Source organism: Sminthopsis crassicaudata, chromosome 4, assembly GCF_048593235.1.
Source record: "Sminthopsis crassicaudata isolate SCR6 chromosome 4, ASM4859323v1, whole genome shotgun sequence".
NCBI classification, from domain to species: Eukaryota; Metazoa; Chordata; class Mammalia; order Dasyuromorphia; family Dasyuridae; genus Sminthopsis; species Sminthopsis crassicaudata.
The window spans coordinates 290052069-290078112 of NC_133620.1; the positions used below are offsets into that span (position 1 = coordinate 290052069).

The 26044-nt window shown below is 37.9% G+C and overlaps 2 protein-coding genes across 2 annotated transcripts in view; one reads left to right on the top strand and one right to left on the bottom strand.

The window, feature by feature from the left end:
• The first annotated feature begins 3689 nt into the window (after nt 1-3689).
• Nucleotides 3690-23440, top strand: UQCC2 (ubiquinol-cytochrome c reductase complex assembly factor 2). Its single transcript, XM_074311258.1, has 4 exons — nt 3690-3868; nt 21374-21448; nt 22131-22200; nt 23261-23440. The coding sequence occupies exons 1-4, from the start codon at nt 3731-3733 to the stop codon at nt 23356-23358; spliced, it is 381 nt and encodes a 126-aa protein (XP_074167359.1). The 5' UTR covers nt 3690-3730; the 3' UTR covers nt 23359-23440.
• ITPR3 (inositol 1,4,5-trisphosphate receptor type 3) overlaps nt 21347-26044 on the bottom strand; it is a 117249-nt gene continuing 112551 nt past the window's right edge. Inside the window, exon 58 of the mRNA XM_074311250.1 lies at nt 21347-25389. Coding sequence (XP_074167351.1) covers nt 25321-25389 — 69 coding nt within the window. The 3' untranslated portion in view covers nt 21347-25320. The remainder of the gene's footprint in view (nt 25390-26044) is intronic.

A 26044-nucleotide genomic window follows, 5' to 3' on the forward strand; every position in this document is an offset into this window, starting at 1 on the left:
ATTGTGGTCATTATAACATGAAAAATGGATGCAGCATACCTCCCTCCTCTTCCCGCCTCCTTATGGTGCCTCTTTTCTATAAAGAGAGCTCTGGGCTCCATAAAGCCCAAATACAGATTCTAAATTGCTTAGGAGGTGTAGCTGTGGTGGGATTTTTTTCCAATAAACTGAGAAAATGAAGCTGAGTGACTGTCAGCAGGTGGGAGTTATAATGGTCCTGAACTCCTCTGAGGGCTGGTACCAACAAGTCAAAATCCAGGGAGGGCATTTACTGTCTCCCAGCTAAGAGAGCCCTGTCTCCTGATGGTCCAGAACAAGCCATGAGCAGGCATCAACAAAGAAAAAAATGAGACCCAGGTGTTAAGGACCATGCCTAGGTGAGGGGGAGGTCAATTTTCCGAGAGCCTCCAAGGCTGTGAACATAACATCTGAAGGAGTTACAGGGCAGCCTTTGCTGACACAGGTGTTGCAGACTGGGAATGAGATAAACTGGAGGCAGAGGAAAGAGGAGAGAGGTCAGACAATGCAACAGCCTCTCAGTCTCCTTGTATCACCATCACTATCATCATCACCATCACCATCACCATCCATCATCATCCATCCATCACCATCCATCACCATCCATCACCATCACCATCACCATCCATCATCATCCACCACCATCACCATCACCATCACCATCCATCATCATCCATCCATCACCATCCATCACCATCACCATCACCATCACCATCCATCATCATCCATCCATCACCATCCATCACCATCACCATCACCATCACCATCCATCATCATCCAACCATCACCATCACCATCCATCATCATCCATCCATCACCATCCATCACCATCCATCACCATCACCATCACCATCACCATCACCATCACCATCCATCATTATCCATCCATCATCATCCATCACCATCACCATCACCATCACCATCACCATCACCATCACCATCACCATCACCATCACCATCCATCACCATCACCATCACCATCACCATCACCATCACCATCACCATCACCATCACCATCACCATCACCATCCATCATCATCCATCCATCACCATCCATCACCATCACCATCACCATCACCATCACCATCACCATCACCATCCATCATCATCCATCCATCACCATCCACCACCATCACCATCACCATCACCATCACCATCACCATCACCATCACCATCACCATCCATCATCATCCATCCATCATCATCCATCACCATCCTCTCACATGAAGAGATCCATTCTACAGGTCTGAGTTAGACCTCCAGCAGCCACTGGCAGATGGCTCCCATACCATAATACCCAGGTAAAACATATCAAGAGAGCTCTCCTCACCCCACTATCTCCTGGCAACTGCAGGAATTCCCTGTGTTCCCACAGAGAAGTCTCTTGGAGGATTAAAAAAAAAAGCTAAAAAAAAAAAAAACTAACTGTAAGGAAAGCAGGAAAGGAAGGGAGGAGAGAGGTCAGTAGCCAGGGCTTCATTCAGTAAGCAGCTTTTCTTTCTGGCCCACACACTTGCTGACTGCTTGTGGTGCTGAGTAAGGGCATCCCAGTGGATACCAAGGTCAGTATTCTGAGACTGTGGGAACATCTTTCCACCCCCTCAGGGGCAGCTATCCTGCCCAACCAAGTACTTTCCACAACAGCAGCTGTTGTCAGTCAACAAGTAGCTTACAGAGCCCACAGGAAAAAAGCACTCCATACTCTGAGATAGAGATGGACATGGAACAACTAGTTATACTTGACTTCAAGGGAAATAACCGTGTAATCATCAGGAATGTATAACTATAATACAGTAATTAGGCAGAATAGGCCGGGTTGGCCTGGAGAATAGGTGGGGTTGAGATGGTGAAATGGGCAGAATGCAAGAACTGGAGTAAGAAGACTCATCTTCCCAAGAACAATCCATTTTCATACATTCATGACCCTAAGCAAGATACTCAATTATTTGCCCCAGTTTCCTCGTCTGTAAAATAAGCTGAAGGACATAACAAACCACTCCAGTATCTTTACCAAATCCACCTAACTTAGGGGTCAAGAATGAAATGACTGAGCAACCACAAAGTGCTGTACGATGGACAGTGCCAGTCAGAGGCAGAAGACCTGGCTCGGAGTGATGCCCCTGACATTTGCTGACCCTGGGAGTCAGGTGATCTCTCTCTCGGACTATTTCCTCAACAGTAAAGAGAGTTAGACTTGATGACTCAATGATTCTATGATCCTAAGTAACTGACCAGGATCACAAGGTAGTAAATGGCCATCGTTATGACTCATACCCAAGATTTTTCATTTTCAGTTCCTTGCTACTACAAACACGTCTGCAATGTCGGTCTTTGTTAGGTTCTTACTAAGTGCTAAGTCAGTACTTAACAATTCTCTAGTTCCAGCCTTTAAGGGGAGTTTTACAACTTTGAACTCCTGGGGAGGAGCCTGCATGTTTAAGAGGAGCAAGTTCATTGGTTGAAGTATTTCTCCTACAAGCCCCTGAGTTATTCCACGCCCATTCTCTGGGAGGATAAAAGAAGACATTAGAGTCTGGAAAGTGAGTTCTGGATTGGATCAAGGAGAAGGCTTCAAGTGGATCGCAAGTGAAGAGGACAGAGAAAAAGATTCACAGAGAAAAGAAACCTCCTCCCAGAGAGAGATACAGGCCTAGTAGAGACGCTGGAGGATCAAAGGGAATGATGAGTTTGATGGCCCCTTGGGAGAGTTAGTTCCAGATTGCTCTCCAGAATGGTTGGATTCTTTCACAACTCCACCAACAATGCATCAGTGTCCCAGTTTTCCTACATCCCCTCCAACATTTGTCATTGTCTTTTCTAGTTTAGCCAGTCTGAGAGGTGTGTAGTGGTTCCTCAAAATTGTCTTTATTTGCATGAGAGACAGCTTTTGTAAGAACATAACTTGGGAGAGATAGGTAACCCCACTTTGAAAATAGTGCCAGTGGAAGCAGATGAGGAAGGGCAGATGGGGGAGGAGACCAAGGCCTTTAGAGGTTAAGTTACCAGTCCGCAGTCGCGTGGCCCGCACACCTGGGTTAAGATTCAGACTCAAAGCTTCTACTTGAAACGTCCCTCCGTCACTTTTGCGACTATGCAGTGTTTTTTTTAGGCTTTTACAAGAGTTTTTGCGAATGCGAGTGGGGGAGGTTTTTCCCTATAACAGAGAGGCGGGAATGGCACAAAGATATCCCAGACCTGGTTCTCTTTGCACAAAGAAAGTTTGGGACTTTGGATTTATTCTTAATAATTAAAACGTTCCCAGGAAGGCAAAAAGCGGCAGCTGGATGGCGCGGTGAATGGGGCGCGGGCCCTAACCTCCCACCCGTACTAGCGGTGGGACCCGGGGCAAGGCACCGAACCCACTAGCCTCGATCTCCTCGGCTCCAGACCGAGCGGAAGAGGATGGCGGACCCCTTCCGCGTCTCTGCCGAGAACATCGCAGGCGAGGTCAGAAGAGCGGGACAGGACTAAACCACTGAATAACAGCAGGAACAGCGCGGAAGGAAAACACTCATTAGGCTGGACTCGGTTCGATTCAACGCATTTTTATTGAACATAGGAACTGGCAAAGGCGGCTGTGTAGCGCCCCTTATGGGGCAGTCACCGAAACGGTAAGAGTTGCGCATGCACGTTCATCTCCCGTCTCCGCCTCTCGGCCCGGTAATCTTAGCGCGCATGCCCCTCAGAGGGGCGGCGAGTACAGGAGCCCAAGATGGCAGCCAGCCGTTACCGGCGTTTCCTCAAGCTCTGTGAGGAATGGCCTTTGGACGAGACCAAACGGGGCCGAGACCTGGGCGCTTACCTGCGGCAGCGGGTGGCGCAGGCTTTTCGGGAGGGAGAGAACACCCAGGTGACCGCACTATGGGGTCCCGCCTAAAGCGGAAAGGCGGTGGGGAGGCGGGGAACGGAGGGACCGCGGCAGAAGAGGGCAGAGTGGAAGGGGACGGGGTGATGCAGGTGGCGAGCTGAGCGCACGCGCACGCGTTCTCTCAGGTAGGGGCGGGGCGAAAACGGGGAAGTAACACGTGAGTATCCGTCTCAGCTCGGCACGAGTGTGGGGTAGATCTCAGCTCTTCCCTGGAGTGTCCGGTCGTGTTCTGGCACCGGCCTCATTTTCTTTCCCTAACAGCTGGAGTCCCGAGAGTTGGGAGGGATTTTGGAAGTCCTATGTCCCATGTCCCCGTACATCCGAGAAAAAAATCTGCAAATAGAGCTTGCAAGCGGCTGTCCAGCTTTTTTTTTTAATTTTTTTAAAATTAATTTTATAATTATAACATTTTTTGACAGTACATATGCATGGGTAATTTTTTATTACATTATCCCTTGCACTCCGAATTTTCCCTCCTTCCCTCCACCCCCTCCCCTAGATGGCAGGCAGTCCCATACATATTAAATGTTATAGTATATCCTAGAGACAGATACATAACACATGCACACAGACACAGACACGAATCAACTGTTGGGGAAGTAGTTAAGAACATTAGTATTTAACTTCTTTATGCCTCAGTGTCCACATCTGTAAAATGGAGATGAGAGCGCCCAATTCATAGAGGTTAGAGAACCAACACCTTAAAGTACATACATGCTACTATATTATTTTTTATCCCTGATTGAGTTGGCTACAACTTCTTTTCTATTAAAATTGATTACACTGCACGACCCCCTCCCATATATATCACTTTGTATATTTTTATAATTACTTCGTTGCTTCTCTGTTTTCCTCCAGATAGAATGTTTGTCTAATGTTGTTTTGCCCCTAGTACTGTACCGGCTGAGAGCGGGTGTTTAGTAAATACTTGTTGAATGAATGATAAATAAGAGACTTGTCTACTTGTGCTGCTTTATAATGTAGATCACACACCTGCAGCCCTTCTGCTTTGAAACTGGCTTATCCCGTGGCAGCTAGGTGGCGCAGTGGATAGAGCACCAGCCCTGAAGTTAGTAGGACTTGAGTTGAAATCTGGCCTGGGGGGCAGCTAGGTGGCGCAGTGGATAGAGCACCAGCCCTGAAGTTAGTAGGACTTGAGTTGAAATCTGGCCTGGGGGGCAGCTAGGTGGCGCAGTGGATAGAGCACCAGCCTTGAATTCTGGAGGACCCGAGTTCAAATGTGGTCTCAGACACTTCCTAGCTGTGTGACCCTGGGCAAGTCACTTAACCCCAGCCTCAGGAAAAAAAAAAGAAGCCGAGTTATCCTGATTGCTGATCCTAGATCACTTTATCATCTTTGCATTCCAATAAAGCAATATAGCTTTATTGTTTATTGTTCTGTTGTAGTTTTTTCCTTAGTCTCTGCATATGTTTGATATTTATATTTATTTTAACCAGTCTGACAATACAGAGTTCTTTAAACTTTTTTCAAATACACACAGACATATATAAAATAGGTATAGTCAAACACTGATAATAAATGTGGGGCTACAATCCACAGTTTAAGAAGTTTTTATTTAGTAGATAAAAAACTGGAATTGGAATTAGAAAGGTTCTCCAAAACTGGTACTCAGTAGCTGTGTGAATATGACAAGTCATTTATGTATCTGAGAAAACAACTAAGATTTAGGTGCAGTTCCCACACTGAGTGTTAAGCCTGGAGTCGGGAAGAGGAAACTTCCAGTCTCACCTCGCTTTAGTGCCGGCATCTGTAAAATGAGGACACTTCTCAGGGTTGTGAGAATCCCATGAGATAATGTGTATAAAGCACTTAACACAGTGTCAAGCACATAGTAAGCATTATCTAAATGTTAGATGTTATTATATTGATGAAGATGATGAATTTTTAGAATTTCAATCAGGATGTGTATTCCAAAAAAAAATTCTAGTCCCACATGCCCTGCAAGTGTCTAGTTAAAAACTCTAGAAATGGGAAAATGGCTCTCTCCTTACACGCCTCCATTTGGGGCAGCTTTAATTTTGAAGTTCTTCCTGACATCAAGCAATTGGTTTTTTTGTAGTTTCCACTCACTGCTTCTCCTTCTAATCCTTGGCTCCAAATAAGATGAGCAGAAGCTAATGTTTGTGTATGGACTATTTGAATACCTTTTGCAGACCTGGAAGCAACCATAGGCTATGCCAACTTGTAAACTTCAGTTTTGCATTGAAAGATGAATAATTGAAAATAATCATCCAAATTTATAGCATTAGATTCAGTTCTGACCTTGTCAAAGTTCAGAGGCACTATAAGTTCCTATAAGGTTTGTCTCCTTTAATGCAACCCAAATTAGATCACATTAGGTTTTTTTTTTTTTTCTTTAAGTCTACTTTACCACAGTGTTGATGTATACTGATACACTAAGATCCCCAAATCTTTCTCGGAACAACTGCTAGGCCTGACCTCTCATCTGTTACTTGGTAAAACAAATTTTTGGATCCAAACGTGAGACTTTACACTATCTGTATTCAATTTCATTATGGTAGATATCCAGCCCAGTGCTCTAACTAGCCTATGTCAAGATCCATTTAGAACCTGATTCTCTCAACTTTGTGCCATCTGCATATTGGATAAAGATGTTATCTAATCATTTTTCCAAGTCTGATAAAAATGTTCATAGCACAAAATCAAGCCCTGATCCTTTCTCCGATCTTTCCGTTTGACACTAAACCATACCATAACTATCCTTTTGGTGCAACTCTAAATGTCTGAGGCAGGATTTGAACTCCACACCAACATTCTGTTTGCTGTTCACTGAGGATCAAGAGAGGCCATCTCTAAAAGATGGCATGTGAGCTGAGTTTGAAGAAAGCTGCGGATTCAGAGGCCATCCCAGATAATTCTAGGAATGAGAGAGCCTGTGCAAAAACAAGGTGCTTAGTTCTGGAACTAGTAAATAGACATTTGTGTAGTGTGTGGAGGAGAGAAACATGCAGTAATCTCGAAAAGGAAGGGTAAAAGTCTTTAAAACCTAATGGAAGAATTTGTATTATCTGAATCAAAAGGAACCCCCTGAAACTTTTTGATTGAGGGCAAAAACCTAGGCTTTAGAAACTGTATGGAAAATCTAGGAGAACCAATAGGAAATGATTACAGTCCGGGTGAGAGGTGAATTGACATAAAGTTTTATAGGTAAAAAATTGACAAAACTTGACATGTGTCAGTATGGAATAATATAGGGAAGGATCAAGAAGAGTTCTTGAGATTGTGAGTATAGGTAACAGAAAGGATGATGCACTGAACAGAAATAGTAAAGAAGGGAGAATTTGGAGGGAATGATTACTTCTCTTTGCGACATACTGAATTTGAGCTGCCTGTAGGACATTTAGCTGTAGGAAATAAGTGTTTGGAAACAATAAATGCCCAATCATTTTTTTCGGGTTTTTTGGTTTTTTTTTTTTTTTTTTTTTTTGCTGAGGCAATTGGGGTTAAGTGACTTGCCCAGGGTCACACAGCTAGAAAGTGTTAAGTGTCTGAGGCTGGATTTGAACTCGGGTCCTCCTGTCTTAAGGACTGGTGCTCTATCCACTGCGCCACCTAGCTGCCCCTGTCTAATCATTTTAAAAATAATTTTGACAGATTTTTTAAAAAAATAAAAGAAGTGGGCTGTGCTACTTTTTAAAAAGCCATTACAAGATTAATGGGAAGAATAGTCATTTATTCAAAAGGCATTTATTAACCACTTGCTATGTGCTAGGCGCCAGTACTCTCAAAGGGTGAGGGAAGGGGAGGGTTTAAAACTGTTCATGCCAAAGCGATGGTTCTGAGCTAAAGCAACAATAAAGCACTATGTATTCTCTTTCTCCTCTTCCCTCCCTTCCCTGGCAAGATCAGATTAATAAAAGAAATCTGCCTAGCAAGAGATTGTCATTTTTTTTTAATTATAATATTTTGTGAACTATGATAACAGCTGCTCACATGTAATATTGTGCCATCACAGAACACTTTCTGAAGATAAATTATGGAATTTAATCACCTTCATCCTTTGAGGTATACATTGCAAAATATCATTGTACCCTTTTTAGAGATAAAAAAAGAAACAGATTACATAACTTGCTCACAAATGGCAGAACTTGGTGCCCTTTTGTTATTAAAAGTGAAGATAACAGTCAGAGGAAGTCAGCCTCTTGGGCAAAGGGGATTCAAATGTTGTTTTAAGGGATATTTTTTTTTCCCTAATTTTTTTTGCACTTAATATTTTTTCTAATTACATGTAAAGATATTTTTCAACATTCATTTTCCTAAGATTTGAATTTTAAATTTTTCTCTCCTTTTCCTCCTCCCCAAGACTGTAAGCAATGAGTTATACGTGTACAATCATGTTAAACATTTCCATATTGGTCATATTGTGAAAAGGAATTAGGACAAAAGGGGAAAACCACAAGAAAGAAAAAATGAAAAACTAATTTTTAAAAAGTGAAAATAATATGATTCAATCTGCATTGACTCCATAATTTTTTCTGGATGTGAATATCATTTTCTATCACAGGTCTTTTAGATTTATCTTAGATCACTATTGCTGAGAAGAAATATGTCTATCATAGTTGCATCTCACAATGTTGTTACTGTGTACAATATTCTCCTGATTCTGCTGCCTTCACTCAGTGTCAATTCATGTAAGTCCAGATTTTTCTGAAATCTGCCTGCTCATCATTTCTTATACAACAATAATATTCCACTACATTCTTATTCAGCCATTCCCAACTGATACACATCCACTCAATTTCCAATTCGTTGCCACCACAAAAAGCTGCTATAAATGTTTTTGTATGTTTAGGTCCTATTCCCTTTTTTATAATCCCATTGGGTTTCAATTTAGTAGTAATATTGCTGGACCAAGGAATGTACACAGTTTTATAGTCCTTCGGTCATGGTTCTAAATTGCTCTCCAGAATGGTTGAATCAGTTCACAACTCCACCAACAATATGTTAGTCCCAGTTTTCCCACATTCCCTCCAACGTTTATCATTATCTTTTCCTGTCATGTTAGCCAATCTGAGAGGTATGAGGTGATATTTCAGATTTGTTTTAATTTGCCTTTATGTAGTCAATAGTAATTTAGAACATATCTTCAAATAACCCAAGATAGCTTTAATTTCTTCATCTGAAAATTACCTGTTCATATCTTTTGACCATTTATCATTTGGGGAATGACTTGCATTCTTATAAACCTGACTCCATTCTCTATATAGTTTAGAAATGAAGCCTTTTATGAGAAACACTGGCTGTAAAAATTGTTTCCCATCTTTCTGCTTTTTCCTTCTGATCTTGATTGCATTGGTTTTGTTCGACACATCTGTTAATGTTGTTAGAGTGAAACAGGACAATGTAATATACCTATAATGTTTGTGTGAAGATGGAAAGCCTTTTCCTAGGAGAATGAAACGATTTTTATCTTGTCATTTTTCTTTCTAAAAATTTTGGTTTATTTCTCTTGAAGAAATATTTATTAAACTCTTACTAGCTTCAAGGGCCTTCCTAGGAAAATACAATATGTACATGTATATTATGTAAGGAAGATGGTGAGTAGGCAAAAGAAAGAAAAAAAAAAGTCTAGGAAAATGTAAGAAGGGAAGAGAATACTTTTATCTGGATAATCAAAGAATCAAATCTTCATGTTGAAGATGAACTGAGCCTTGAGGAAAGGGAATAGTTTTAATAGGAATTGATAAATTGCAAGCACAGCAGACAGCCTTTGAAATGAATGGAGGCAGGGAAAAGCAGGATGATTTTTTTTTATTGGTAGTCTAATTTCTGGTTTATCTAAAATATATATGAGTGTTTATTTTAGTGACAGAAAGATCCCTGAAAGATCCTTTATTGTAAATCCTCTATAATCCAAACTTCCCATTCTCCCAACATGCATTGTACATATTTACTATCAGCATCTTTTCCCTGTCAATCTTTTCCCTGACCATAGGTAAAGACCTATGTAAATTCCTTCTTATCTTTTAAGATCCTTTACAATCCTTATTTCTTTGGAGGGCTCCATTAATTTGATGAATTAATTTCTTTGGAGGACTCCTCTCCAAGAACACTTCCCTCCCTTTCACACTGCATCATTTGTTAAGTCATGAATTTCATCTCTAAGCATCGCTTATATTTTTCTCCCCTTCTGCACCCAGACAACCTAATCCTCTATTCATGGACACATTTCTTTAGCCCTTTAAAATCCTAAGCTTCGTTTAAACCACTTTCTACCAAACCTTTGCTGATCTCCCCCAATTGCTCTTGTTCCCTCCTAAAATTACTGAATATGTAAATTTAGGAACACATAGATTGCAAGAACTGTTTTTGTTTGTATATCCTCAACACCTAGCATTTGTTTTCTATAATTCCTCAGTTCCTACTATTGTGTCTTTGACATGGCATATGATTAATATTTATTAAACTCCATACTCAAATTTCACCTTGTCTATGGAACCTTTTTTCTAACACCATTTCTACTATTCCTTTAACATTTAGCTTATATAACCTTATATTATTTAATTGTTTAAATGTGTATCTTGCCTTTTCTACTAGACCATAAGTGTCTAGAAAGGTACCTTATTTTATATTTCTTTGTCATTTACATTTTTTATGTCTATATGACACTATGTCTAGCATAGTGCACATAAGAGGTGACATGCTCAATAAATATTTTAATAGAAAGGAATAAAGATCTCATAAAGGAATTAACTAATTCCAGAAATTCATTACCAAATAACGAAAGCCTTTCCTTCCTAGATTCTCATGGACTGAATCTACCTTAATTAGCAAAGCAATTTACTATACCCTTTTTCAAAAGTATTTTTTTTTGTATGTCTAGAATGGGTTCTCTGCTATACCAGTTGCTATTGTTATCTAGAATTCAATTTTGAAAATCAAATCAGTGCCTGTGGCATTAGTGTAGATTTGTATATATGTTTAATATGGTAAAGAGAAATTCACTGATGGCTGAGCAGGAGAAATGCAAAAGGAGCAAAAATAGAGCCATAAAGGACATTTTGTCAATTGAACATCTATTTTATTCATGGTTAGTGAGCATTGCTGAATTTTTTATAATGCTACGATTGCTGCTTTTTTTCAGGTCATCCTAAAATGTCAGTACTCATTATGTGTTAACAAAAAATCAAATAATCTAAAGCTTACAAGTGATACTTATAAATGTTAACAACATATATCACACACACAAAAAAATGTTTATTCTGGATCCATGAGCAAAGTATAGACCATCAGGAAATAAATTGTTGGAATTAGCTTGCTGCTTGTATTGGAATTCTCCCAAAGTAAGATAATTTTTGATGTTTGCTGAATTTAACTTTGAAAGAGAACATAGACTTGGCCATTTCTTTTTAAGCAGGTAGTAGTACTTGTAATTCTCCAAGAACTCTCCAAGAAACTGATTCCTTCTTCCCTTACCTCTATTCCTGTTGATAATGCTACCTAGCTAGTTGTACACCCTTCTGGCCTGTCATTGGTGACCTGAAATGTGTGACTGGAGAATAATAGCTAGGTAACTTAACTCTTTTTAAATATTTTCATTGAGGGGGCAGCTGGTGACACAATGGATAGAGCATCGACTCTGAAATCAGGAGGACATGAGTTCAAATCTGGCCTCAGACACTGAAAACTTCCTACCTGTGTGACCCTAGGCAAGCCACTTAACCCCAATTGCCTCAGCAAAAATATATTTTTTTTCATTGAATATTATACACCATACAGGTTGTTTAAAACTCTGCCTCTTTGCCCTCGAACAGAATACATTTCATTGCCCTAACTAAATACTGATTTTAATACCTAAGAAAATCTCAAGAAGCCTAAGTTAGTCAAAAAAATCACAGGATTTCAGAATTGCAAGGGACTTTAGTGACTACAAGTTCAACTCATAATCCCCCCAAAAATTCTCACTACAACATATGTAAATGACCATCCAGCCTTTTCTTGAAAACTTCAGGGAGGAGAACCTACCCTAGGCAACTGTTTCTAGATAACTCTAATTATGAAGTTTTTTCTAACATAAATCTTTAATTGGATTTTTTGTGACTTCTCTCCATTGTTCCTAGTTCTTCCCATTGGACCTCCACAAGATCGAATTTAATCCCTCTTCAGGATGACCTTCAAGTATTTTAAGATCTCAGTGCCTTCAACCACTACCTCTTCCCCCCTACTTTCTCTTTTCTAGGCTAAATATGCCTAGTTCATTTAATTTGAGTACATGAACTAAAATTCTTATTATTTTAATTCACCATTAAAGAGAGCTAGACGATGCACTAGATGCCAGACTAGAATTGGAATCAAGAAGTCACTTAATCTCTGTTTGCCTCACTTTTCTAATACATACTATATGGATAATAACAGCACCTACATCTCAAGATTGTTGTAAGGATAAGTTTGAGATAATATTTGTAAAACAATTTGCAAACTTTAAAGCGATATTTTAATGCTAGCTACTATTGTTCTTACTCTGATTGTCCTTCTCTGGCCACTCTCTAGATTGCCAATATTCTTTCTAGAATACAGTACCCAAAACTGAACACAATCCTATGTGTACCCTGGTCAAATCTACATCTGAATTATCATCTCCATATTCAGCTTAGCATTATAACAAGGGACAGCTAACAAGACTTCATCCCAAATCACTTACATAACATTTGAACAACTAGAAATTGAAGCAGAAATAAAAGAGGAATTTAGATTAGAAAGAGTTTAAAGAAAGAGAATATAATTAATAATTGTTATGATGGCAGAGTGCCAAATAGGATGTGGATGAAGAGCTCTTTAAAGACATTTGTGGAAGGTGAAATTGGGTGATCCAAGGAGAAACTTAATTAGAAGGAAGCAGAGTCCGAGGGTATGAATTGTAATCCCCCAAACTTGGAAATAAAGTGAAATAGATGACAAAAATGTTGGGTTGAGAGGAAGGTTGGGGGTAGCAGATGATCAGAGCTCTTCATGGTTTTTTATGCTATACAGTTTAAGATTAGGTGCCATAAATCATAATGGACAGCATTTCTCGAGTCTTTTAAGTTTTACAAAGCATTTGGCATGTGTCATCTGACTAATAAAGGCCTTGAAAGTCTTCCTCTAGTTTTTTTTTTAATATGTTGAGATTACTAATAAAACACTTAAGCTGCCTTTTGTTTCCCATTCTTATTCATCTACCTCCTTTTTTCAGTCATATATATCCTTGATGTCATCTCGTAGGCCAGTTTTTTTGGTTTTTTTTTTAAATAGCTTTTTATTTACCAGACATATGCCTGGGTAATCTTTCAGCATTGACAATTGCAAAGCCTTTTGTTTCAATTTTTCCCCTCCTTTCCCCCACCCCCTCTCCCAGATGGCAGGTTGACCAATATATGTTAAATATATTAAAGTATAAGATAAATACAATATATGTATAGATGTCCATACAGTTATTTTGTAGGTCCGTTCTTACCCATAAAACATCAGCAGTGATGTGCTGAACTTATAAGTTATTTCATTTTCTTTTGGAGTACCTGCAGTTTTCACTCTTCTGAGCTATAATTCACAGGCAATTTACATTAACTGGAGAATTACTTTTGATTGGTTGGTAGTTGTCCTTTATTCTCAGAGAGGACCAGAATGACACCACTGTCAGAGTCAAATCGACAGATTAGGCACAAATAGTTCATATGAACAAAATGGAGATGTCAAAATGTGTGCATCTTGTGTTTCTTTTGAGCTACTGCAATTCTGCTTTGCTCATAGTATATGGTACCTTCTTTGATTCAGGCAGACCATGAATCTTTTACCAGTATCTCTCATGTCATGTAATCAATTCCAAAGTTCTTTGGAGAGAGCTTGAGGATGTCCTTGTATTGCTTTTTCTGACTTCTCTGAGTACCTGCCTTGTGTGAGCTCTCCATAAAATAGTATTTTAGGGAAATGTATATTTGGCATTTGAAAAACATGGCCAGCCTATGAGTGTCATGCTCTGTGCAGGAGAGTTTGAATGCTTGGCACTTTAGCTCAAAAAAGGACTTCATATTGATGTTAGAGATGAAATTCTCTCCAAACCAGGCTTCTCAACTAAGAATTGTCATTGTTGATCTAAAAGAGCCTATAAGGATATATATTTTATATACTAATTCAGTGCGCTGTTAATTCTATTTATTGTATGTCATCAGTAAATATCAACAAACATTTATTAAGTGCCTATTACATGTCAGCACAGTGCTAGAGATACAAAGACACAAGGGAATCTCAAGGAACTTTAGACTTAGTGCTACTTGTGGTCCTAATATATCAGCTGTTTCCATTAAATCAGGATCAATACATATAAAAGGATACACAAAATATATACAGGTAATTTATGAAGAGAGATAAAGAAATGGAGAATTCAGGAAAGATTTCATGGAGAAGATAGTGCTGTAAGTGAGGCCATGAGGAGGGACTACTTTACAGGCATGAGAAACAACCAGTGCAAAGAATGGTATGGGAGATAGAGGGCTGCACATGAGGAACATAAGAATGCCAGATTGGCTAGACAGAAGGGAAGTAATACATAATATTTAATACCAGAAAGGTGTAAACTAGCTAATTTATACTTTTTTACTATAGTGTTTTTCTGGTGTACACATCTTATGTGAATAATCAATACATATTTCACTGAGAAGATGCTATATTGTTTTAGAGCTTGCTGGAATTAATACTATGTCATAAGAAGATGTGCAGATGGGAGTCTTTAGAAAACTTTACCATCAGCAGGGAAACCTTCAGGTTAGGATCAATCAGTGATCACATGTATTAACAACTTGAGGGGCAGTTAGGTGGCGCAGTGGATAGAGCACCAGCCTTGAATTCAGTTGGACCCGAGTTCAAATCTGGTTCAGACACTTAACATTTCCTAGCTGTGTGACCCTGGGCAAGTCACTTAACCCCAGCCTCAGGAAAAAAAAAAAAAAAAAAAAAAACTTGATGGCGTGTCAATCAATGAGGACACAGAAGTAAAAGTAAAATTGTTGTTACCCTCAAGAAGCTTACATTCTAGAGGGAGAGGCAACATGTACATATATAAAATATAATTAAAAGGCCCAGCAGCCAGAGGAATTTGGAAAAGAATGTAAAAGTTGATGTTTGAGATTAATTTTAAAGGAAATTTTAGATGAACTTTAAAGGAAACATAGCTCAAAGGCAGAAGTGAGGGGAGTGTTATAAGGGACAACCAGTGTAAAACAATGAAATGAGAAATTAAGTGTAATATGTAAGGCATGGCAAGGTCAATTTAGCTGCTCTGTAAAGTTCCAGAAGAGAAGTTAAGGTTGGAAAGCTAGGTTGTAACCAGGTTGTAAAGGACTATAAAAGCTTATATTAGATTCTAAAAGCAGTAGGGAGCTATTGAAATTTATTGACATAAGGAATGGCAAGGTCAGACCTGTTCTTTAAGAAAAGAACTTTTATCAGCTGTGTGGAAGATGAGTTAAAGTAAAGAGACTTGAGGCAAGGAAACCAATTAGGAGGCTATTAAAATAGTTCAAGTGAAAAGATAAGAACCTGAACTAGGATGACAGCTTTCTAAGTAAAGAGAAGGGAATAGATGTAAGAGATATTGAAGAGTAAAAATAACAAATTTTGTCAACTGATGGGGTATGGAGTGAGGGAAAGTGAGGAGAGAATAATGTCATGATTTAGAATCTGAATAACTAGAAAGAAAGTAGTCCCTTCTACAGAATTAGGGAAGATCAGAAGAGGGGTTAATTTTAAATAAGATAATGAGTTCTGTTTTGGACTTGTTGAGTTTAATATGCCTGTCTCTTTCAGTTTGAAATACTTAATGGACAGTTGGAGATAAGCAACAGAAGCCCAGGAGAGAGAGTGGTACTGGGTATATAGATCTGACAATTTTCTGGTCAGACAAGATAATTAAACCCAGGGGAACTCAATGTCACCAAATGAGATAAATGAAAGAGTATATCTTCCAAGACACTAATGAACCCTTTAGATGAGCATATCTTCTAATTTAATGCAATGCCTTTTTGGTGTATGTTCATACTCAGTGGATTGTAGAAGTAGTAGAAAGTAATGTGTAGAACAAACTTATTTCACTTATATCTATAATGAAGTTATGTATTATTTTAACACACAGGGGCAGCAGTATTATATTTGAGAAGAGTTTTTTAAGTGAAATCTTGTTCTACCAAATCATTTTTTTCTTTTTCTTTTCTTTTTTTTGGGGGGGCGGGGTTAAATCACAAATAAGTGATAGTGGGTAAATGGAGTATTCCTAGCATTTCCCAATTAGTTCTGTGTTATTGCAAATATGTTGTTTTCTTTGAAGGCCTACCTGCTTTGCTTCTTTTCCCAGAGGCTGGGATATCTTGTTGTCAAATATATAGTTCTTGCTTGCATAAGTCATTCTTTAAATATTTTATGGGAAAATATTCTAAAATAAGTACTTGTTAGACATTTTTTAGAGATGAGAAAACATATAGGGTCAGTAGTAAATGAGGAATAAGAAACAGGTAAACTATTACTTATAATTATTTCCATTCTTTTGGCATATCTACACACACACACACACACACAAATGAAGGAAATCTAATCCAAATTTTAAAAGTGTAAATCATTACTAAAAAAATCATCTTCTAAATATAAACACTTTCTCATTTAGTACTTCAAGATATAGTCTTAGAAACTGAAGCTAAAAGGGCTCTCAAAGGTCATATTTTGATAACTATTTCAGTATAATTAGTTTACTTTGACTTTTTTTTAAATTTTATGCATTTAAAAGCATATTATGAAGGGGGGGAGGGTCATAGGCTTTACCAGACTACCAAAAGAATCCATGACACAAAAAAAGGTTAAGGATTCTTGATCTTGTCTAATTCTTTCGTTTTTCAAATTAAGAGGCTAAGGCCCAAATATTTAGCATACCCAAGAAGTAACTAACAAGAAGAGCTAAGGCACTCTCAAATCAAATTGAGAACCAGGACTTCTCTAAACAGATTTCTTAATCTTGAAAGGGGAAAGAACAAAGTGGATTAGATGAAAGGGAAAAAAAAAAAACCAAACTACAATCTAAGGGGTGTTCATTAGTTTGACTGAACAGATTGCCATTTGAATATAATAAATTTTTTTTTTTGGCTGAGGTAATTGGGGTTAAGTGACTTGCCCAATCACACAGCTGGGAAGTGTTAAGTGTCTGAGGCCAGATTTAAACTTGGCTCCTCCTAACTTCAGGGCTGGTGCTCTAACCACTGCACCAACTACCTGCCGACCCCCCCCCCCCAAGTTTTTTATTTTCAAAACATGCATCGTAATTTTCCAACACTCACCTTCATAAAACTTTGTTACAAATTTCCCCTCCTCTCCTCTAGATGACAGGTGATCCAGTATATGTTAAGCATGTTAAAAATATATGTTAAATCCAATATATGTGTGTGAATATATACATATGTATATATACACACATATATATATAATTATCATGCTGCATTAGAAAAATTGGATCACAAAGTGAAAAATAATGAGAAAACAAAATGCAAGAAAACAACAAAAAGAGTAAAAATGCTATGCTGTGATCCACTTCAGTTCTCGATGTCCTCTCTGTGGGTGTAGATGACTCTCTTCATCACCAGATCATTGGAACTGGCCTCAATCATCTCATTGTTGAAAAGAGCTAAGTCCATCAGAATTAATCATCATATGATCTTCTTGTTGCCACAAACAACTGGTTCTAATCATTTCACTCACCATCACCTCCAGGCTGCTCTGAAATCATCCTGCTGATCATTTCTTATAGAACAATAATATAGAAAAGGATTTTAAGCTTGTGTTAGGAGAAAAGCGAAGAAAGGAAAATTTTGCTCAGGAAAGATGAGATGACAACAGCTGACAACCAAGAAGTCAGAGTTGATCAATTATTATATTTCTGTTTTCTCTGCCAAGGGAAATGACCATTACACCAGAAGTAACCAAAAGGGAATTGATACTCAGGTTAGGAGATAATATAAGCAAACATTAAGCAGCCCATATTGAATTTTAGTCATTTGACCCAAATGAACTGTGTTCCTAGGAACTGAAAGAAAGAGTGGAGGATGTACAAGATTGGAAAAAGGAAAATGTCCTGATTCCCCCCCCCAAAAAAAAAAAAAACAAAAAAAAAAAAACAGAATTTGCAAGCTATAGAGTTTGACTTCAATTCCTGGGGAAATGATTAAATGAAATTAAATATAGGGTTGGTAAACATCTAGAAGGGGAAGCTGGTTATTACAGATCCAGCATAACTTCATCAAGAACATCATCCCAAACTAAATTCATATCCTTTTCTGGAGGAATTATTAAAGAAGTAGATAAGGAGAATGTCATAATTGTTTTTCCTGGAATTTTAGCAAAGCTTTTGATAAACAATCTTAAATTATTGTTATAGAGGAGATGGAAAGATATTAGGTGATGTGGTAAAGATATATCTGGAACTGGGAGGTGGGTATCCAGTGGAGTACCCCAGGAATTTCTACTTGGCCCTGTGCTATTTAATATTTTTATAAATGACTTAGATAAAGGGCATATATTGCATGCTCATCAGATTTGCAGATGACACAAAAGTGAGTCAGATTTCTAATATACTTGGATGGAAAGAGTCAGGATCCAAAAAGATCTTGACAGGCTCGTCTTGGGCTTTGGACTGAATATAATATGAAATTCAATAAGGGTAAGTCTTGGGTACAAAAAGTCAGCTTCAAAAATACAAAGTGGGAAGGTATTATTTGAAAGCATTTGTTACCAAAAAAATCTGGGAGTTTTTAGTGGACTGCAAGCTTAGTCATCAATATAATTTGACAAGGAAAAATGCAACATTGATATTGGGCTGCAGTGAGGGAAGAAGGAAGGAAAGAAACAAAATGCCTATCATATGCTAAAATATTGTGCTAATTATTTTAGTGCCTTAGAAACATTATCTCATTTGAAATTCACAACAATCCTGTGAGCTAGGTGCTGTTTATTTTCATTTTACAGTGAGAAAACTCAGCCAAACAGAAGTTAAGTGATTTGTTCGTAGTCTTATGTGTCAGTTTATCTGAGGTCAAACTTGAATTCAATTTTTTCTGCCTCCAAGCTCAGACCTTTTTCTATTGCAGCACATATTTGCTTTCAAATACATAAAGAGTATATCTTCCAAGACCAAGATAGTCTCACCGTGTGGTAACTCCCCCATCAGACCTCAGTAGAAAAAATTTTTTCCAATATCTTCAGATGTTTAAATTGCTGTCATTTAAAGGAAGGATTAGACTTTTTTTTTTTTTTTTTTTTGGTCTGTGGGTATAGAATCAGGAGCTAGCATGGAAGTTTCAATGAAGCCAATTTGGGCTTTGTGTCAGTAAAAACTTGCTAACAATTTAGACCTGTCCAGCAGCAGAATGATATTCCTTAAGAGGTGGTGGGCTTCCCCTCCTTAGAAATCTTCAAGCAGAGACTGAACAACCACTTGTCTACTATGTTTATAATAGGGAGTCCTTCCAGATATGTCAGATAAAATATGTCTTCTAGGTTTTTTCCAGTTATCAAATTCTGTGATTCTGCAATTTGTTACCGGTCCTTTTCTATTCATTAAGATATTGGCAATTTCATTTTCTGTGATATTGAGCACTTTCCAAATCCAGTGACTTCTAATTTTTTTCTTTAAAGAAGTTTTCATGATGTACAAGTATTTATGTAGTTTATTCAGAGGCAAACACTCATCCTATAGGTAGCTATTCCTCCAAGTGGGGGAAGCCAGATTAAAATGTAATTGGGAAATAGTTAATAAAAATTAATGGAACATAAATAATGTTGATATATGGTTTTCTATTCAATATGTGGCCTGCAGAGACCCTTTTATATGTAGTTTAGTGGCCCTGTTTCTATTTGAGTCTGATATTATTTGTCTGTAGACGTGGTTCTCTCATTCTTGATCCCAAATTATGTTTTCTTGCAGAACTTTTGTTGTCCTGTATATTTTCACAATGAGGTCACTAGTATATTGCTTAGTTTGGATAATTTTGTCAAGTTATTCATAACATTTCTCTACTTCTCTAGTGTAATAAAATATATGTTCTTTAAATATATGAAAATATATTTTACAATAATAAAAATTGATATAGTTATTTTAGAGAGTTCATTTGCTGGGATTTATCTTGAAACACTGTTGAGATAAAATAACCCCATATTATGAAAACCTGCTTCGCTGTATATGATAACTGTATTTCCTGTCCAGTGTTGGCCATTCTTTCATGTCTTCTGAGACACTGGAACAGTAGAGGAATTCAGCTGCACCATCAAGACTCTCCTTCTGATTCCTCTTACTCAAAAGCTTCTCCTCTCTTGAGATTTACTCTATTACTCTGTCTAAATCTTTGTTGAAATCATTTATCAAACTCCAGGTGATCCTTTCTCAAGGCATTCACTGCATGGCTTCCTCTGTATCTTACCCCTGCTCTCATACTCTAAATTTTCAGAATCTATATTACCAGGTTCTGGGGAAATTAATCCACTTGTTTTTGGAACCCCCTACCCTGACGTCCAGGCTCGATGATTGGTGATTTAGAATGTGCACCTTCCTAGCCCACCATATCTATTCACTGGTCCTAGGTACTAGACCATGTATAATTGAGTTCACATCCCTACAAATTGTCCTTCCCAAGCTTTGCACATGCAACTTCTCATGTTCCATTCCTCCTAGTTTCCACTTCTCTTTCTGGCTACCACTCCCCCATATGTATTAGAATTTTTTATGTAAGTAAGCTTTTTGACAGCAGGTATTGTCTCTATGTTTGTATCCCCATTACTTAGCATAGTGCCTGGCACAGAGTAAGCATTAAATTAATGCTTATTCATTCATTCACTTCCATGCTCTTGAACTCTGAAATTTCTTTCTTTCTCTCATGACTTCCTTCCCCCTTAATTCTTCCATTCTGTCATTGCTGCATTGGCCTTATTTTCCTCTTCTTACAATAAACACTTTCCTTAAACAGTTCACCTATATATAATGTCCTTTGCCATCAGATCAGACCCCCTTGTTTATTTATCCATGCCCAGCCACACTTCAATCTTAGATCATATTCTACATGTAATTTCTATTTCATAGCTACTAAATAAATGCTGAATTCTATTACAAATTTGTGTTATATAATATCAGTTAAACCATCACAATTGCGACTGACTTTTTATTCTTTGACTTTATGATTTCAGGGAGGTGATTCCATAAATGCATGTGAATTAGATTGAAGTGAGGGAGGGCTGAAGAGGTGGAAATATCTTTGAAGTGATTATCCTTTACAAGGAGCTACAGACCTGAATATGTGTTGTTCCTGTTTGTGCTCTGGCAATGAGCTTTGCTATTGAAAAACACTTTGTTTACCTTGTACAGGTTGCCCTCTTGCTTCATATCATGAAATTAAAAATGGCACATGGAGCTGATGTGCTCATCTCTTGGATATTTTATTTTTCAGATTACTGAGCCTGAGGCCTGTGACGAGATGTACGAGAGCTTAGCACGACTTCATTCAAACTATTACAAACACAAAGTGAGTAGTCTATATGTTAACATAGTTAAATTTCATTGCATTGTGGGAAAGGGGATGGTAGAATGGTATATGAAGTGGAAACTAGTATTAATTATGGAAGATTTTTAAAGATAAATCAGTTTTGTTGAAAGCGGATACATTCAATAATTCAAATGAAGCTAACAGAGTGTTGTCTGATACATTATTATGCCTTTGAAATAAGCAACTTGTAATTATTCCTAAAAATCAGTTATTTCTTTGATAATGTATCTGAAGCTTGAGCTTACCCTTTAATTTTATAGGAACTGTTTTTCACTTATATAGGAAAAAAGAAATTTGTTAAACTAAAGCTCCCCATTCAGGATTATTGACAATTTCCTAAATAATGAGGAAACTTTGGAACTTAATTCCAAACTGATACTTGAATAATTAGCTTACTTTCTTCACAAGATGTGAATCAAAATTCCACTGGTGTGAGAAAAGACTCCTCTTTCTAAATCAAGCAATACTCATCAATCAATATGGACTGTTTACTGAAGGAGAGACTTTGACCTTAAGGTGTTGCTGTTCTGCTAGGTGTGAATATTACTTGAGCCTCTCAGCAGCTATAGTAAAATAAGCTAAAAGGGCAAGATCTCTATAAGGGTTAATGAAGTGCAGCAGTATTGGTTAATTAACTCTTCTTTCCATTGTTTTTGGGAAGTATCCACGCCCAAGAGACACTGGCTTCAGTGGACTGACAGTGGAAGAATGCAGGATTGTACTAGCTACAGGTATGGAAACCAGAAATGTCTTTTCTAACCAAAATGTCAATTTGGAAATGACTTTTGGGGAGGGTAAGATGGGGAAGAATATGGAATGGCTCCCATAATAAGACAGCTTAACTTTGATGTAAAGTCCTGTGGCATGGCCCAGAGGAAAATTCTGATGCTAAGGAACTCCCTAGATAACATTTTTTGGTTTTAGAGTATGGATAAGGTCAGAGACATTATTTTTAAAAAGAAAATTTGTCTTTAGTACCATTAAATTAGAAGCCTGGCAGTAGGAAATGGGAATATATGTTTGCCACATGGAAGTAGTTAAAATTGGGGTAAAAGGAAATTTTTTTTTTGGTGGTCCTAAGGGGATTTTATAAGCAGTGAGAATTAAAGGGGGTGAGAGAATCTAAAGCCATTAAAGCAACTGATATCCTCCTAAAATTATCTGACCCAAAGGACTTGTGCTATGGATGAAGATGTTTGACTAGGTGTGTTTTAGAGGTATTTAGAAGATATTCCCAGTGAACAAATCCTTACTGTCATTGCTTCCTTTTTTCTCTTGCCACTATGAACCTTAAGGGATGAGGTAAAGAGATTCTGGAAAACTATTGTTTTTATTGTTAGGGACATTGTATACAAAAATAAACTAAACTTTTCAAGAAATCAGGGCCTCGAAGTTGTCTTCATTTGCTCACAGGTACCAGATATGGTGCATTGGAGACAATAATCCTTTTTATTCATTGTAATTATGTACTGATCCATCTAGTGGATAAATAACATTTCCTAAGTATAACTATGATTTGTTCATTTTTCAGTGTGCATTTGTACCTCTTTGAACAAGATAAAAACCTGCATGTCCAAAATCTGTTATAGTATACAGTGTTTTAAAACCTTCTACACATTATTTCAATTATCTAAGTTAACTTTTTTTTTAAGTTAACTTTTCAGGAACACACTACTGATATAAATTGAGGCTTACCTTTCAAAGGCCTACAAGTAAATTCATAGTGATAGTTTACTTAATGAAATTTCTCCTTTTAGGATCTTTTCTACCTTTCTTTCTTCCCTTCTGCAGATACCTTGGAAGAATTTAAGGAAATGAATAAAGGCTTATGGAAAAAACTTCAGGATAAGCTCGCCACCAAGAGTCCAGATGAAAAGACTAAGGAATAGCCTTTGTCTTTGTCCTCCCCATGTACATAAATGTGAAGCCTTGTATATTGCCAAGAATAAAACTGTCCCTCCTTCCAGCTTATAATGGGTTTGTGTCCTCTTTGTGGGCTGACATCTTTAAAGGGAACCTAGTTCTCCTGGTTGAAACAATCTTAATCTGAAAGGGAAAGGTGAATAGAAAGGACATTTAAAATGATATCTAAATCTACTCTTTGTATCAGAGAAACATCTCAGGAGGAAATCCCAAACTCAAGTTAGCTGATCTTTTTCCAGTATGTTGGTGAGGATAAGGAAGATTTGGAAAAGTATGTTTCCTGTACTGCCCTGAGAGTCCCTGTCTCATAAATGTTTGTTTTTTTTTCTCCCCTGGAAAAATTTTCCCACTTTGCTTTTTTTTGTGGCAGCTAAAGTGAGGAAGCTGAAAATAGGCTGATAATGGAAGAGGCAACATATGATGGAAGTAAAGACCAAAAGTTTTCGTTTCTCAGCAAGACCAACTAGATATGGGTGAAAAAGTAAAATTTTACCATTGCTTCATGCAGTCAGTGACTGCAGTAGTGCAGTAGATTTTTGTGTGTTTATATATTTATGTATTATGTGTATAACAAAAATATTATGTATATGTATCCTTTTCACCTCCCCAACCCCCAAAGTCATTTGCCTTCTGTCAAGAGCACAATGAGATCAGGAAACATATAGCATAATTTTATGTAGACAGGAATGTAGTACAAGGAAAGAGGCATTAACTTAGGAGTCAGGATCTGGACTTGAGTACCAGCTTTGCTGTTTATTACTAGTGTTACTAATATGAAGCCCTTTATGGGCTTCAGTTTCTTTATAAAAATTAGTTGTCTAAGTTAGGTGATCTCTATGATCACTAAAGTTCTTTCCTATTCTACATCCCCATAAGAATCTGAAATGACGAAGAGGTCTTTGGCAAAGCAGCTACATTGGTTTTAAGTTGGACCTCTTTAATAGTTCCTAGCATAAGTGTTAAAATGTCTGAACATGCCTTTTTCCCCTTTCTGAGTATCCATTTTAATCCTATTAAACTTTGATAAGTGTAAGAATCCTTATTTTAACATAAAGATTTGATTTCTGTTAATTTATTTAAAGCAATTAACAAATTAGTTCTCAATAATTCTGTGAAACACCACACCAGAAAGAACGGGGGATGGAAGAGGAAGTCACTCGGTACAAACCAGCCCTTCTCAGAAAACCTCAGAGAACTGTCCTTTCTACTGTAGACCAGGAGACAATCTCTTCCAAGGGAATCAAAGAGAACTAGATGATAAGAGCAAAAACTTGTCATCCATAGGTCACTTAACCCACATTGTGAATATTTGATGGGTGGAGTAGGGGGACTGCTTGCTAGTGACCGCCCCAGGATTCAGTATTCCAGAGAAAAATGTGGAGGTCTATGGTAGATTTGAGACAACTGAGTGGGCAGGTCTGAGTCAGAATGGCATACTTGGAATAAGTTAAATAATGAAGCCCTAAAATTAATAATAACAATATTCATGCTACCTCCCCCTAAGGCATGTAGCTACCAAAATGTAGTGCCTGGAGATAAAGAGAATGACCCATTCCTAATCACCCATGTTGAGGAGTAAAAATAAAATTTTAAAAGCTATTGTATTTTAAGGGATAAAGCTCAATAAGTGCTTTATCTTCTTCTAAGGCAGTAAAGTAAACTGACTCTAGCTGGATTTCCACAGCTTCACCCCCAGAACCTGCCACTGGACTGTCAGCAGGAGTCTCTCCCCCTGCTGCTGGTCAAAGCTTCTTCCATCTGGAATCTCTGACAGTGAGAGAGCCAGTGCCGAATTTGAATCTTGGCCCAGAGGGTTGACTCTGCTGGGGCCATTCCACTAGAAGGAAGCAGAGAAAGCCAGGGCAGTAACAATCTTTCCAATAAGAAACACTCTCCTTCTTCAATCCCTCTTCTGGAGGAGGGCAGTTTCAACGACTCATGCAGTTCTGGACATCCACAAAGCCCATGCGTTGTCTGCGTTTCCTTTGCTCTGTCATCTGAAATTAAAAGTATTCAGTTTCCATCAGGGTGTTTCCCTGTGCTCTTTGCTCCATGAGCCTCTGCTAAAAGAACTAGCTCTTTGATGTTTGTCTCTTTGTTAATGCTGGACAAGTGATACCTCCTGCCCGTTCCCCTTTCAGAAAAGTTGGGAGGTTACTAAACCCCAGCTCCCTGAGGGAGGATTGCCCTCTTTCCTTTAAGGTAGTTGGTCACAAATCACAACTTTTATACAGCTAGGTACATCAGTTTATGCTCAGTACCTAAAGGTACCCAGGTATATGAAAAGATGTCATCAGCTAAATGCCTCTCTTCTAAATAAGGCAGACTTGAAGGTCTTTGATTTATATATACTCCCAGAGAGAGACAGTGAAGCCCTACTTTGAAGAGAGCAGCTCTTATTACAGTTCTGTTTTAAAATGCAAATAGCCCTTGCCAGGTTAATGCCTACCTGCCCTAACCAATCTATCTATACACACATACATACATATGTGTATGTATGTATATATGGAATACAGCAGGACTTTTTAAAGTTTTTCCACTCATAACACATTTTCTCCTAAGAAATTTTTATGTATGCCCTGGGTATATAGGTATATGAAATAGGTATACAAATCAAACATTTACTGATGATAAATCATAATTTTGCAACCC